Genomic DNA, 15143 nt, shown 5'->3' on the forward strand with positions numbered 1-15143 from the left:
GTTGTTGTAAAAAGATTGTATAACTGTGTATGATGTTGCTTTCTTTCTTTTTTGATTGTTTGGTACCGTAGGGTCATGTAGTTAACTTCGACTTGGCCCGAAGACGGACACCTTTCGACAAGTCTCTTGAGGGATATTAGTCGAACAAAAAAAAGAATATAAGGACTCCTCTTGATGACGGATATTTGAGACAGTTTCTTGAGGGAAGCTAGTCTAGAGAAAAGACCAAAAAGATGTTTTGTTTTAGGTAGTGTAGTAACTCCCCCTTGGTTTTTCTTTGGGCCACGGTTCTTTTCCAAGGGTTTAGCTTGAACCGGGTGTAGGTAGTTTTGGTTTTTTTTTTTTTTACTTTTAGTTAGTATTGATGGGATACAAGCTAAAATAGAAAGAGAAACCCTTGGCGTTAATACACTTGAACACAATCGGCACTAGAGTGTAGCGCCTAGTCTCAGTGGTTGACTCTTGCTAAAGTGCCTTAAATTTGTATGTTTGTAACTGACTTGAACACTCAAAAGAGAGTGTCTTGATTAACCAATCTGGAGTGAGTCATGTGCCATGTGTGTGTGAGTTGTACTGTATTCTATGCTTTACATTTGATGCCTAGAACTTGCCCTGTGTGTTTGCAAAGCGAAATAGTAGCTTCATTCAGTCTTAGAAGTGATAAAGGCATTTCTTTGTTAAGCCAGATATATAAAGTAAACCCACCTAAATGTAATACATCGTAGTTAACCCCGTTGAGCCTATAAGCCCGTTTCTTTGGCAACCACATTGCGAACCTTACCCAATTGTTTGAATAGCCATCTGTTTGAACCCCTTTTACCTCCCATGAGTACTTGAATGGCCTTGACATATGCAAAAGTTAAAGTGTGGGGTGGTGGTTTAGNTCTGATTCTTCGGGAATAATGAAGGTTCGAGGAGTAATAAAATCCTCTTCTTCTTCTTCTTCTTCTTCTTCTTCTTCTTCTTCTTCTTCTTCTTCTTCTTCTTCTTCTTCTTCTTCTTCTTCTTCTTCTTCTTCGATTACGTGTTCCTCCGGCTCGATCGGGACTGGGATCGGTGATTGCTATTGGGCCGCCTGCTTATATTTGGTGTTCGACTTTTCCGAGGGCGAAGGCACTGGTATCGGTGTCACCTCTTCGACTGCAAACATCTCTTTTGCAGCGTGTTGTTCTCCATAAACAGTTTTCACACAACCTCCGTTGGGAACTTCATCATCTGATGAAGAGTCGAAGGTACCGCCCTCATGTTGTGTATCCATGGTCTCCCGAGGAGTGCATTATACCTCATGTCACCTTCGATGACATGGAATTTTGTATCTTGTATGGTCCTGACTACGTTCACTGGTAGGATTATCTCCCCCTTTGTTGTTTCACTTACCATGTTGAAGCCATTTAGGACCCGGGATGCAGGTACAATCTGATCCTGTAGGCCGAGGTGCTCTACGACCCTCGATCTGATTATGTTTGCTGAGCTACCTGGATCCACTAGAACACGTTTAACTTGAATTTTGTTTAACAGAATAGAAATTACCAGGGCGTCATTGTGCGGCTGAGATATGCCTTCTGCTTCCTCGTCATAGAATGATAGGACGTCCTCGGGCACATAGCTCCGAGTTTGTTTTTCTTTGGTGATCGACACCTTGGTGCGTTTGAATACTGGTCCTTGTGGGACATCGACACCGCCAACGATCATATGGATTACATGTTGTGGTTCTTCCTGCTCATTTTTTCTGCTTGCATCTCTCTCCCTGAAGTGGTTCTTAACTCGATCACTGAGAAATTCTCGAAGGTGACCCTCGTTGAACAACCGAGCTACCTCCTCCCTCAGCTGCCTGCAGTCTTCGGTTCTATGGCCATGTATGTCATGATACTTACACATCAAGTTTGGATTCCTTTGAGAAGGATCAGTTTGTATTGGCCTGGGCCACCTGTTGTCTTTGATTCTTCCAATAGCTGACACGATCCCCGATGCATCTACACTGAAATTATACTCTGACAATCGAGGTGCCTTCGCGGGGTTGGTATGTTTATCGAACCCATTCTTACTCATGAGTACCCGAGAGTTTTGACCTCGACCGTTTCTCCGATCGTTCCGAGGAGTGTTACGACCCGAGCCGTTGTTTCTTCAATCGACATACGGCTGATACTGTTCCTTATTTGATCTTGATTCCCTGTCTGTATCCCCGGGGGCTTGGCTGCCAATCTATTAGGATGAACTGAACCCGAGGGGGCTCCCAACTGGTCGTCCTCGACCCTGATCTTTGATTGATAACGCTTATGCACGTCTGACCACGTCACAGCTGGATACTCGATCAAATTCTGCTTTAATTATCGAGACGCAATCGAACTCCGTTCATTCAAACCCTGCATAAATGCCTGTACTGCCCAGTCATCCGAGACGGGTGGTAATTCCATTCGCTCCATCTGAAACCTGGACATGAACTCCCTTAACATCTCGTCGTTCCTCTGTTTTATCTTAAAAACATCCGATTTTCTCGTTGCCACCTTTATGGCCCCGGGGTGTGCTTTCACGAAGGCGTCTGCTAACATAACAAACGAATCGATAGAGTTCGGGGGCAAGTTGTGGTACCAAATCATGGATCCTTTCGACAAAGTTTCCCCAAATTTTTTCAACAATACCGACTCGATCTCATCATCATTCAGGTCGTTTCCTTTAATCCCGCAAGTATATGAGGTAATATGCTCATTAGGGTCAGTTGCCCCGTTATATTTGGGTATATCGGGCATGCGAAACTTTTTAGGAATGGGCATCGAAGCCGCGCTCTGAAGGAATAGTTTTTATATGAACTTTTTGGCATCTAAACCTTTCAAGACCGGGGGTGCCCCCGGTATTTGATCAATACGGGAGTCATAAGTCTCCACCTTTTTGTCATTCTCCTCAATCTTCTTTTTCCCGGACTCGTTCCTCTTGGTGAGCTCTTCGAGCATCCTCATAATGGTGGGGTCAGTCCCCAAGCCATTTCATTTGACCTCTCTGGTGCCGGTTCAGCACGTTGGGTGTTTTTCGGTTCAGCTATACTCGGAGTTTTATTCTGAATTTGAAGTTGAGCGATGCCAATCTATTGAGCTTGCAATATCTCGAATATCACTTGGAGGCTGACTCCCCCATCTCCTATACCTTGTGTTCCTTGGCCCCAGATCGGGCTTCCCTGCGTACACTTCCTCCGGGGTCTGCGCCTAAATCTGCATTCAAAGCAATGTGTGAACTAATATCAACTGGTTCCACATTTGGCACTTCCCCAGGGTTTATCGGTAGTACACCGACCCCTATATTGTTGTTTTCCCCATGAAATCCAAGACCTTCGTTGTCGTGAACATGTGCGTTTTGCGAGTTTGACACGTTTAATCCTGAGAATAAAATTCTTGACAAGAACAAGTATGAAAATAACGTGTGTTATCAGAATCAGTACTGAAATAATCACTATTATCTTTAGCCCCACGGTGGGCGCCAAACTGTTTACCTCGAAAATACGAGTAACAATTAAATTTGATTTATGGTTTTAAAGATATGTGATTTAGTTCAATACTAATTAATAATCAAGAAGTATAACGTATAAATGAAAGAAATGAGTAAATCAAACCGGTGTTGCTAGGCAGTATCGACCTCGAGCCAAAGTGACCTCGAGATAGACTAAGAACAATAAAGTAAGAACAATAAAGCTAAAGGACAATTCTGATGAACAATGAGCGAGAAAAGTAAGAGAGTATTCTTTGCCAATGATTAGATGATGTTTACAAATGATTGGGGTCCCCTTTATATAATAGGGGAACCCTCAATAAGGTACATTTCTATTTACATTAAAGAATCTTATTAAGATAGATGTCTAACCGCCTAGTACGAATTCGTACAAATCTATTTCGGGATTCACGCCATGATTTTAGGGACGTGGCAGGAACCTTACTCATTCTGTTACAAATTCATAACGGCATTATCTCGAGGCCTAGTCGCAGTTGAGCCCCGACGTTCCTCGGACACTTAATTCTTCGAGCCTTGTACTCTGTCATCGAGCTTGAGCCTGGTTCATCGAGCTCGAACTCGATCTATTTTGAATTCGGGCTTAAGGCGACCCCTCAAACCCAAGAAATCGGGCATACCTGATTTGACCGTATACAGAGATAACTAAGGATTCTAATTTTAATTTAAGGGTGCTTAGGACTTTCTAATGTTTATAGGAAATCAGGGATGAGAATGACAAGAGATAAACTATAAAGGACCAGTCCCACCTCCACTTATGAGGTGGGACATAAATTAAGATTGCTGAATCACTAGTTATATAGAGAAACCAAAGTCCAGATATAGATCGCGACAAATTGAATCAAATTGAAGGCTTTTAACCCCATCTAAGCGGAAAATATCTTTGTTGGAAGGTAAGAAGAGAATAGTTCCATATATTGCAGACCTTAAATAGTCTTTATTTCCCACCAGAATCTATCAAGGAAAAGAAGAAATATAGACACAATAAGAAATATACAAATTACTATTTCCTCCGTTTTAAAAAGATTGTCTTAGTTTGACTTGGTACAAACTTTGATAAAGAAGGGAAGACTTTTAAGATATGTGGTGTTAAATAAACTATAGCATTTGTGGGCTGTAAAACTTTTGAAACTTATAGTCTGAAATCTATCATAACATTTGTGTGACTATAAATGCTTCTTATAAAGGAAATATTGAAAGATGTCAATCTTTCTGAAACAGACTAATAAGGAAATAGTGTCAATCTTTTTAAAATAAATAGAATATCTGATTGACAGATATGAACAGTATAGAAGAAGAAGCCAAATCTTATCCATTTGGAAATCCAGATTTTACTTGCTACAGTATACTTGGTGTGTATAGAGTATATAGTCAGCTGAATATGACAACTCCTAAAGGGGACCAGAATGACATTAAGTACATTTAGTATAAAAGAGAGAGTAAGGCAATGTATTCATTATTAGGAGTGGCAGTCTGGCACTGAGAAGAGTTAGACTCTGTCAAAGGCATTACAATGAGTCATAATTGGAATCATAGGCAACAAAGACAAGAACAAACAGTAGAATTACCAGAAGAGGAAAACAGATACCCACACGTGCATAACCAGCAACCTCAGAATCATCTTGTCCCCATGTATGTTCTCTTATACTACTTGTAGTCTATGCTGTGCGGACTCTCCAAAATATTGTCGCACACGTGTTGGATCCTCCAAAAATACATACACTATTTTTGAAGGATCTGACACGCACCCGTCAACATCTTTGGAGAGTACGAGCAACATAGCTAGTAGTAATATTATTCTTGAAACTTAATTTATTGCTTTCTGCTTATCTGATTATTCTCTTTGTTCAAATAATCCAAGTTTCATGCTCAGTAAATAAGGAACACCAGAAGTTTTTTTTTTTGTGCTGCTGCTAGAAATCATAACCCTACTAATGATTCCGCAACCCGGTGTACTAAGCTCCCGGTATACGCGGGATCCGGGGAAGGGTCTGACCACAAGGGTCTATCATACGCAGCTTACATTGCATTTCTGCAAGAGGCTGTTTCCACGGCTCAAACCCGTGACCTTCTAGTCACATGACAACAACTTTACCGGTTACACCAAGCTCCCCTCCAATGATTCCATATTCATTTAAAATTTCAGGTCAAAATGTGAAGTTGCAGAGCTAACATGGGAAAATGGGCAACTAGCTATGCACAGACTTGGAAACAACCTCCCCAATGAGCAAACAAAACACACATGGGAAAGAGCCAGTGACACATTAGAGTCTGTTGTGCATCAAGCCACTAATTGTCAAAAGCAAAATCTTGATCTAAAGGGAAGTGACAAAAATAAGGCAAACATCAATACTGAGAATATTGTGAAGCAAGAAACGATAGGTGGAGTGGTGAAAAAGAGGATGAGATCAGATTCTGACCCCCAATTATATGGGACTAGTGGAAGATTAGTAGGAGAATATCATAAGAATATTTTTGATCATCAGAATGCTGAACCTAGTGCTTCTGCAAGTGTTAGGGACACTGTTATGACATGGCCTAATTATCATTCCCTTGATGAGTCTTCTCGCAGCTTTAAGTCCAGAGCCACTTTTAATGAGGATTCTGCCTGTCATATTGCTGGCTTGGTAATTTTCTATATGTGCAACTATACTAGTAGTGCTAGCTAGGATTAATTATAATCTCCTTTTCTTATTTTGGATTTAAATTTTATATATAAGGATATAAAGATATTTTATATTATTAATGTAGATTTAACTTATTACTCCCTCCGTTTCAAAATAACTGTCTTTGTTTGACTTGGCACAAACTTTAATAAAGAAGGTAAACTTTTAAGATATGTGGTCTTAAATAAGTCATTGCATTTGTGTGGCTGTAAAACTTTTGAAACTTGTGGTATGAAACCTACAATAACATTTGTATGGTTAAAAATGCTTCCTATTAAGGAAATATTGAAAGGTGTAAACTTTTTTGGAACACACCAATAAGAAAATACTAACAACCTTTTTGAAACATACAAGTAAACATATACTCCATTCGCATGATTCCAAAAGAATGACATAAAACATTCTTTAGATATGGTTAAGTATAAAGAATTGTAATAGCACGTTAAATAACTCTTCACATGGTTCCTACATATATATTTCAAATTTATATCCCACTCAACACAAAAAATGTTTAGATCCTTCTAATTTGAACCCCCATTTCTTTGTACGTAATCCGTGTAACTAAAAAATGTATATTTGTAGCCCGTATCATGATATAATGATATAGACCTCGGTAGTCCGGCCCTTCCCCGAACCCCGCACATAGCAGAAGCTTAGTGTACCGACTATCCTTTTTTCTTGTACTATAGTACTTTCGAATATTTTGTAGTGGTATATCTAGCTACCTCGAGAATATATATATATATATATATATATATATATATATATATATATATATATATATATATATATATATATATATATCTCATCAAAATAGCATGTTTGCATCATTATTTAGTTTACAAACCTNATTTAATGCACCTTAATTATAGGGATGAATACCTTAATATAATATCAGAAAAATAAGGTAATGAAACAGTACTATCTCCTGTCCCATATAAACTGAATTTATCAAAAAATATTTGACATTTAAGGGACAAAATAAAAAAGGATACTACTACTTTTTTCTGCAAATTCACTTTTACTGCACCAATTAGTTAAATGTTAAGTAGGCCAGATGTTTAAGATAGAAATAGAGCAAATTTTAGACAAAATTAATAATACTCTTATACTTAAGGTTATCATTATCTTTCTTAGGTTGTATACAAAAATCTTAAAAGATGGATAATATGGACCAAAAATATTTAACTATGCAGAGGCGTTATAATATGATGTACTAATTAATTCACATTTTTCTTGGGGTTTAGAGACGCCGAGATAGAATCAACGAAAAGATGAAAGCTCTGCAGAAGTTGGTGCCAAATGCAAGTAAGGTGAGTTAGCTACAACATATATATGTAATGTCACACTGATAAATGAAGACAATTATTGCGTGATTATCTTTTTGGTGACCTGATAGTTGTTAAAAGTTAATTATTTTATGTTGTTAGTGTATAACAATTAAACTAATAACTTAAGGGTTATTGTGGATTATACAGACAGATAAAGCATCAATGTTGGACGAAGTCATAAAGTACTTAAAGCAGCTTCAAGCACAAATTCAGTTAATAAGCAGTGCAAGAAACATGGAGTCTCAAATGATGATGCAATTATCTCTAGGAATGCAATTACCACATATTCAGATGCCTTTGCTAGCAAGAATGGGCACGGGTGTCAATCTTGACATGACATCAGGAATGCTTAACAATATGACAGCTAATTTAGCTCGAGCTGCTGCTGCTGCTGCAACAACTCCTCATCAGTCCCTTAATGCTCCCTTCATTTATCCAACCTCAATTGCTACTTCCTGTCCTCCCTTCATGTCACCGGCCTACGCCATGGCCCCTACCATTCCTACTCCGCCACAAGCTAATGGCGATGCGAGTGCAAGCAGAGCTGCAGTTGCCCCCAGTGTCAGCAATTCATTCCCTTTTAACGACCCCCGAAGTGCATTTCTAGCGCAAGTAAGTAATAATCCTATGCTCTTGACAAATTGCGGTACTTATACACCGGTAACGTAACAACAATTTACACGATCAATGTATTTTAATCAGCTGTAGCAAGTAATTTGTCTTAGCTTTCAGATTATGAATCCCATTTTATATGAATGGTTACTTGTAGGTTTTTGGTTATCTTTTAGATGACCTGATATATGTAGTTACAATCGCTCTTGACATACCTATTTTGCATCAAATCAACGATGTTATTTAAATTAACTTCTTTTTTCAAGTAGCTAGTGTTTGATCAAGGTTATATTTCACCTCATAACTTTTAAAAATTTCAACATTTATATATATATATACTGGAAATTAAATAGAAAGTTGGTTTGTTATTTAAATGTTTAATATTTCCTTAAAAGATCAAAAACTAAAGATAAATTTTCACATTGGCCAAAATCCATCCGTCTTAGGTCGACTATAGAAAGCTAATGTTGAACCGATATATATTATTTCTGCGTTTTGGTAAGTTTGAGTTTCTTTATTTGGTGGTTTTCCTACAGTCAATGAACATGGAGTTCAATAACCAGTTGGCAGCCCAGTATATGCAACAGGCGAATAATCAGTCTATGCAGACAAGAAACAAGAACTTGAACCAGGGAAACCTCAACCAAAGGCAAACGGAATGATCATAATATATACCCCATTTTTCTTACTTAGTTTCCTGCATTTGATGCATTTAAGTGCACAAGTCTCGTAAACTTTAAGGTATTATCCAAGTTTTACTGTGCAACATCCTAGCATTGAACTTCTTCTTGCTCTTTTTTCTTGTAAAATAAGTTTTCTCGATCAATGTTTTAAACAAATTCTTTGTCAATTTTGTTGTTTAATTGAAGTAATTAACTCTAATTAATTAATACTCAAATAAGATTAAGATGGATGTCATTGTGAAAGATTTTTTTTTCTTCCGACATTATGGAATTAGATTCACAACTCTGACTTTTCATCACCACTCGCGAAGTGGTCATCCTCCTACGAAAGGGAATATAAAAGGAAAAGAAAAAAAAATCGAGGACCAATAGATTATCTCGAAAAGATTTTATGTGGGTTCTACATGAAGCAGTCTCTTGATATATATATAACATGACTTTCATATTATAAAAAAAAGCAGCCCGACGCACATAGTATTCTTATCCTATGGTCACACAACGTCCAGGAAAGTGTCACAGCTCAAGGGTGTGATTTAGACCTTTGTATCTATATAAATGTAGAAAATTCTAGAAATGACAGACGGATGGTGATAGAGTTGAATATTGCAACAAATTAAAGTTTTGTACCCCATGCATTAAAGAAATTTAAGTCCTTTGATGAGGTTCCATTGGACCATTTGCATCTTTGTCATAGGCTGGACCAAACAGAAATGGTTGGAGTCATTTGTATACTTGAAAAGGAAGGACAATGTTTTCCTTGCCATTCTTGACATTCTATATGTCCCATATTACTAACTGGATGGAAAATCTCTTTCACAAATTAAGACTTTTCCAAGATGCATGATATCATTGGTACACGCTTATTGGCTTCCTTTAATAGATAGTCCAAGTTGTTGAGTTATATTGTTGTTAATTCACACGGATTAAGTAAGGGTTCCGAGGGTTTACAAAGATCTTGGCTCACTCTGTTATTAAGATTTTGAGTTAGGTATTTAGATTTTTTCCACATAGTATCAAATCTTTGACAAGTACGTTTTGGCACTCGTAAGCTAGCATTGAAGTTCACATATGAATTCTCAATGAGGTTAATATGAGCTTAGGGTATTGACGGGCTAGCCAGTTGTCGACTAGTAATTAAAAAATAGCTACTATTTGAAAGTACAAGGAGGAGGAGAGGGGGGGAGGGGGGGGGGGGCAGGGGCGAGGGGTGAATTGCTTATTTAAAAAAAAAATTATAAGTAGTTGACTACTTTACCAATTAGTCGACTAGAAATAAGAATAGGATAATAGTAAATGCAAAAATCTAATGCAGGAAATAAAGACACCAGAATTTTATACTGGTTCGGATTCAATATGAATCCTATTCCAGTCCCCTTGGGTTGCAAGGGTATTCTCTTTCAGTGATAGATATTTCTTGAGTACAGAATGAATGGTGTAGCTTTACACCAACAGCTTAGTCTCTATGTCTCTTTTCTTTTCTTGATCCAATTCCTCACCACTGTTTATCTCTTTTTCTTCTCTCACTAATTACATAGTAGATCTAAAAGAACTACAATGCTTGTTTGGAGTAGAACAAAACGAGGGAAGATGGTTCGTTCAAAGTATGTCATTTTCACGTCCGGAACATCTGTATATATACTTTCCATGAGGCCTTTAAGAATCTTGAGAGATTGCAAATCCAAGGGAGTTGATCCTTGAAAGGAATCATAAATTTATTCTTTCCAAGAATAAAGTCAAGTTCCCGTTGATCTTCCTTGATTTATGGTCTTGACGAGCTTTCCATTATCTCTGTGTTACTTGAGTCATATCCGTTGGATCCCTTGATTTTTGGCTTCATTAATTTTTAGTGATCGCATTTCCCTTTGATTTGGGGCCTTCCAGTAATAGCTTCTGTCAATCTCTGATTGATTATTTTTTCCAGATCTCCGCTGTTTCTTCCCTTTTTATCGCTGATTCTTTTCCTTGTTAGCTTCTGTCAATCTCTGATTGACTATTTTTGCCGGATCTCCGCTGCTTCTTCCTTTTGCGTTGCTGATCATTGATTCTTTTCCTTGATATATTCCTGACTGATATTGCTTCTTGAATACCTTTAATATATTCCTTGAGACCCTACACCAAATGTAATATATTATTTTTCATCATTGAAACTTATAATTAATACTATTTTGCTGAAACACTTAAAGTTCCAGCATAATATGCTGGATTATGGAGTTTCTGCATATAAACTTCTAGCATATTATATTGGAACCACAATACACGGAAAGTTCAAGCATAATATGCTGAATTATGGAGCTCATGCGTATAAAATTACATCATATTATGAATTTCTAGCTTATTATGCTGGAATCTCATATGTAAGAAATTCGAACTCCATCCTATTATGCTAAAAAAATTCGGATTTAGGGGTATTTTTATTCAGATTTTATCTATACATGAAAAAGTGGCTAAATTTTGATTACTTTTGAAACTGTGGCTATTTTTCAATAACCAGTTGCAAATCTGGCTATTTCTAATTTTTCCCCTAAATTACATTATTATCTTTGGAGTTATATTCTGGACGTGAAAAATATTTCTGTGATATGTGTATATCGTGTTGTATATTATGTATATCCATATATATCACACACATTTTCATGAATATACACAGATATACATAATATACATGAAATAAACATAGGAATATAAACCGATACACAAGGGTTATACAGGAAAATATACACAGATGAAGTCATCTTCAAACCTTGAATTTTTCAATATGAAAATTAGCTCAAATCTACCTCCAATCTTCTCCAAACAACTTCATGATTGAACTTCGAGCTCCTTATGAAAAGAATGGACCTAGGCCTAACTCAACCCCAAAAGCTAGCTTATGAGGTGAGGATTGCTCAAGCCATATAAGGAGACCAAGGACCTCAAATCCCTCCGATGTGGGACAACTCAACCCCCCCCCCCCCCTACGCCTAGGCCTCTGGAGCGTGGACAACATAAATGAGGGCCTAACATCGGTAACAATAATTGGGATAGGTCTGGCTCTGATACCATATTAACATATAAAATTGAAAGAGAAATTGACAGAATTGTATCTAGGGCTTGAAAGAACAAAGAAAACTAGAGAGAAGATATCTCATATTTTTGTAATCGAACAAAATGCCAAAAGTCCAGAACATTCTGTCTCTCTACCTATATATATACATTGGGCCTCTTTAACTAAGCTACTCATAAATAAAAAAATCGGGCTAGGCACAAATACAAAAGGCTAACATCAGCAGCCCAGCTTCCTTCATATAATCCCAACACCCCCACCCCCCCACAAGTTGGAGGGTGGGCACACACCCAACTTGCCAGTCAAAGTGTGATGTTGCAAACCTGTCAAAGGCTTAGTAAAAATGTCAGCCGTTTGAGAAGAAGTAGGAACATGAGATAAAGAGATGAGGCCATCAGCTAATTTGGTGCGAATAAAATGACAATCGACTTCGATGTGTTTAGTGTGATCATGAAACACCGGATTCTTGGCTATGTGAAGAGCAACCTGGCTGTAGCACAAAACAGGAATTGGAGCATCAATAGAAAGACCCAAATAAGATAATAACTGGACCAACCAGGCTGGTTCAACCACTACTTTACTCATAGCCCTATATTCTGCTTCAGCTGAAGACAAAGAGACTATATTCTGCTTTTTAGATTTCCAACTAAGGAGACTACCACCCAAACGATGCAAAAACCAGTGACAGAGCGTCTAGATTCATGACAAGCAGCCCAGTCACTATCACAACTAGCAAGCAGAGAGAAATCAGGAGAATTACTGGAAACACTCCAAAATTAGAAGTCCCCTTTAAGTATCTCAAAACATGCAAAACAGCAGCCATATGTAGGACCCGAGGTGTCTTTAAAAATTGACTCAAATGCTGGACTGCAAAACATAAATCTGGCTGAGTATGAGTCAAAAAATTGAGCTTGCCAACCAAACTCCTATAAGATTCAGGCTTAGGTAATAGCTCACCAACATCAGAATGCAACTTGTGAGCAATGTCCACAGGACTGACCACTTCAGAAGCATCAAGGCATTTAAACTCAAGAAGCAAATCAGAAATGAACTTCTTTTGATGCAAAAGGACCCCAGACTTGTGATAGAATACTTCAATGCCCAAAAAATAGTTAAGCAAACCTAAGTCTTTGATCTTGAACTGAGCATCAAGAAAACTCTTAAGGGTAGAAATTTCAGACAAATCATCCCCAGTTAATATAATGTCATCAACATAAACTGCTAGAAAAACAGAAGAAGACTCAGTTCTCTTAACAAACAAAGAATAGTCATTTAAAGAGTGAGAGTATCCCCTAGAACAAAGGGCTTGAGACAGCTTTGCATACCACTGTCGAGAGGCCTCTCTTAGTCCATAAAGAGATTTTTGCAGCTTGAAGACTAAAGTAGTAGATCCAGAAGAGGAGGAATCAATAGAAAAGGCCCTGAGAGAGCTTCATATAAACTTCTTCATCTAAATCCCATGTAAAAAGGCTTTATTAACATCTAACTGAAACAAAGGCCACTGTTTTTTAACTGCAATATCAACTAAACATCTGACAGTACACATTTTAACCACAGGAGAAAAGGTTTCATTAAAGTCAATCCCCTCTACTTGAGTGTCACCTCGAACCACTAATCTTGCCTTATATCTTTTCACACTACCATCAGCTTTATATTTTATTTTATACACCCACTTACTGCCTATGGGCTTTTTACCAATAGGAAGCTCAACAATTTTCTAAGTTTGATTTTCTTCTAAAGCCGCAAATTCTTATCTCATTGCCTCTTGCCAAACAGGAATGGTAGCAGCCTGAGTGTATGAATAAGGCTCCACTGGAACAGGTTATGTAGTGGAAATAGAGGTAATGGTGGAGCAAGAAATAGAAGGAAGGAAGGTTAACAACATAGTCTTGCAGATGAGAAGGAAGTTGATAGGATCTGGTGCTTTTCCTAAGCTTAGAAGGAGGGGGTAACACATTATCGGTTGAGGAAGAAGAAGGCATAGTGTCATCAGAAGGTGACGAGGTAGCAGAAGGAGGGATAGGAACAACAGGAGAAGTATCATAGAACAAGGGAAGAGAAGGAGAAGAAGAAGTAGGAGGAGGAGAGGGAATCTTATAAGAAAATAGAGATTCATGAAACACAACATCTCTTGAAAACAAAACATACTTAGTTTGCAAATTTTATAACTTGTACCTCTTTTTGGCAAAAGGATACCCAATAAACAACACAAGGAAAAGCTCTAGGGTGAAACTTATCCCTATGACACTTGGGGACTGTAGCACAACATAGACAACCAAAAGGCCTTAAATGAGAATAAGGAGGATAACCATATAATAATTCAAAAGGGGTTCTTTTGGATAAAACTAAAGATGGAAACCTATTAATAAGGTAAGTTGCTGTCAATACACAATCTCCCCAAAATTTTATAGGAAGATTGGATTGAAACAGCGAAGCTCTTGAAGTTTCAAGTAGGTGTCTATGTTTTCTCTCAACCACACCATTCTGTTATGGTGTGTGTGGACAAGTGGTTTGATGGATTATCCTATTATCAGAAAAAAATTGGGTGGCTGAGGCAGTAGATCCAAGCTCTAAAGCATTATCACTTCTAATCTTTTGGACAGAAAGTTAAAATTGGGTTTTCACCATGGTTATAAATGCTTTAAGCACAGAAAATGCATAGCTTTTAGAGTGCAATAAATGTGTCCGTGTTGCTCTGCTATAGTCATCAACTATGGTAATAAAGTACTTAGCTCCATAATATGTTTGAGTGTGGTAAGGTCCCCAAGTATCAACATGAATAAGTTGGAACACAGAGGTAGACTGAGAAGAGCTATCTGGGAAAGGTAACCTAGGTTGTCTAGCCAAGAGACAAATAGGACATGTAAAAGATTGTTTGGCTGACAGGTCATTAGAAATCCAAGCTATATTTTTCATTTGCACAAAAGGAACATGTCCTAATCTATGATGCCAAAGAACATCATTTTTATTCACAGTTTGCTGAACAGTACAAGATGATAAAGGAGCAACAGAAATTTGAATTAATAACTGGCTGATTTGCATGCAATGAAAACACAACACTTTGTACCACATTATTAAAAGCAGAAACAGAATTATCAATATCAGAGATAACAGAATTAGAGAGTTCAGAAGGAGCAAAATGATTAAGGTAGAGCTTGTATAGTCCTTAGTCCATTCTACCAAGCTCCAAGAGCTTCTTCATAGAATGTGCCTGTGGAAATATACATGAAAAGGAAGTGAATAGTACATTACAATTGATCTGGATAATCAATTTGCTCACAGAAATCAAATTATAATGGAAAGTAGGAATGTA

General features: G+C 37.7%; 2 protein-coding genes across 2 annotated transcripts; both read left to right on the forward strand.

The window, feature by feature from the left end:
* Nucleotides 4973-6164, forward strand: LOC109228113 (transcription factor PIF7-like). Its single transcript, XM_019393289.1, has 2 exons — nucleotides 4973-5127; nucleotides 5642-6164. Exons 1-2 carry the CDS (start codon nucleotides 5009-5011, stop codon nucleotides 6162-6164), a joined length of 642 nt encoding a protein of 213 aa, XP_019248834.1. The 5' UTR covers nucleotides 4973-5008.
* On the forward strand, nucleotides 7413-8856 carry LOC109228382 (transcription factor UNE10-like). The gene is made up of 3 exons (XM_019393523.1): nucleotides 7413-7474; nucleotides 7640-8104; nucleotides 8641-8856. Exons 1-3 carry the CDS (start codon nucleotides 7436-7438, stop codon nucleotides 8764-8766), a joined length of 630 nt encoding a protein of 209 aa, XP_019249068.1. The 5' UTR covers nucleotides 7413-7435; the 3' UTR covers nucleotides 8767-8856.

This window comes from Nicotiana attenuata, chromosome 6 (genome assembly GCF_001879085.1).
Source record: "Nicotiana attenuata strain UT chromosome 6, NIATTr2, whole genome shotgun sequence".
Taxonomy (NCBI): Eukaryota; Viridiplantae; Streptophyta; class Magnoliopsida; order Solanales; family Solanaceae; genus Nicotiana; species Nicotiana attenuata.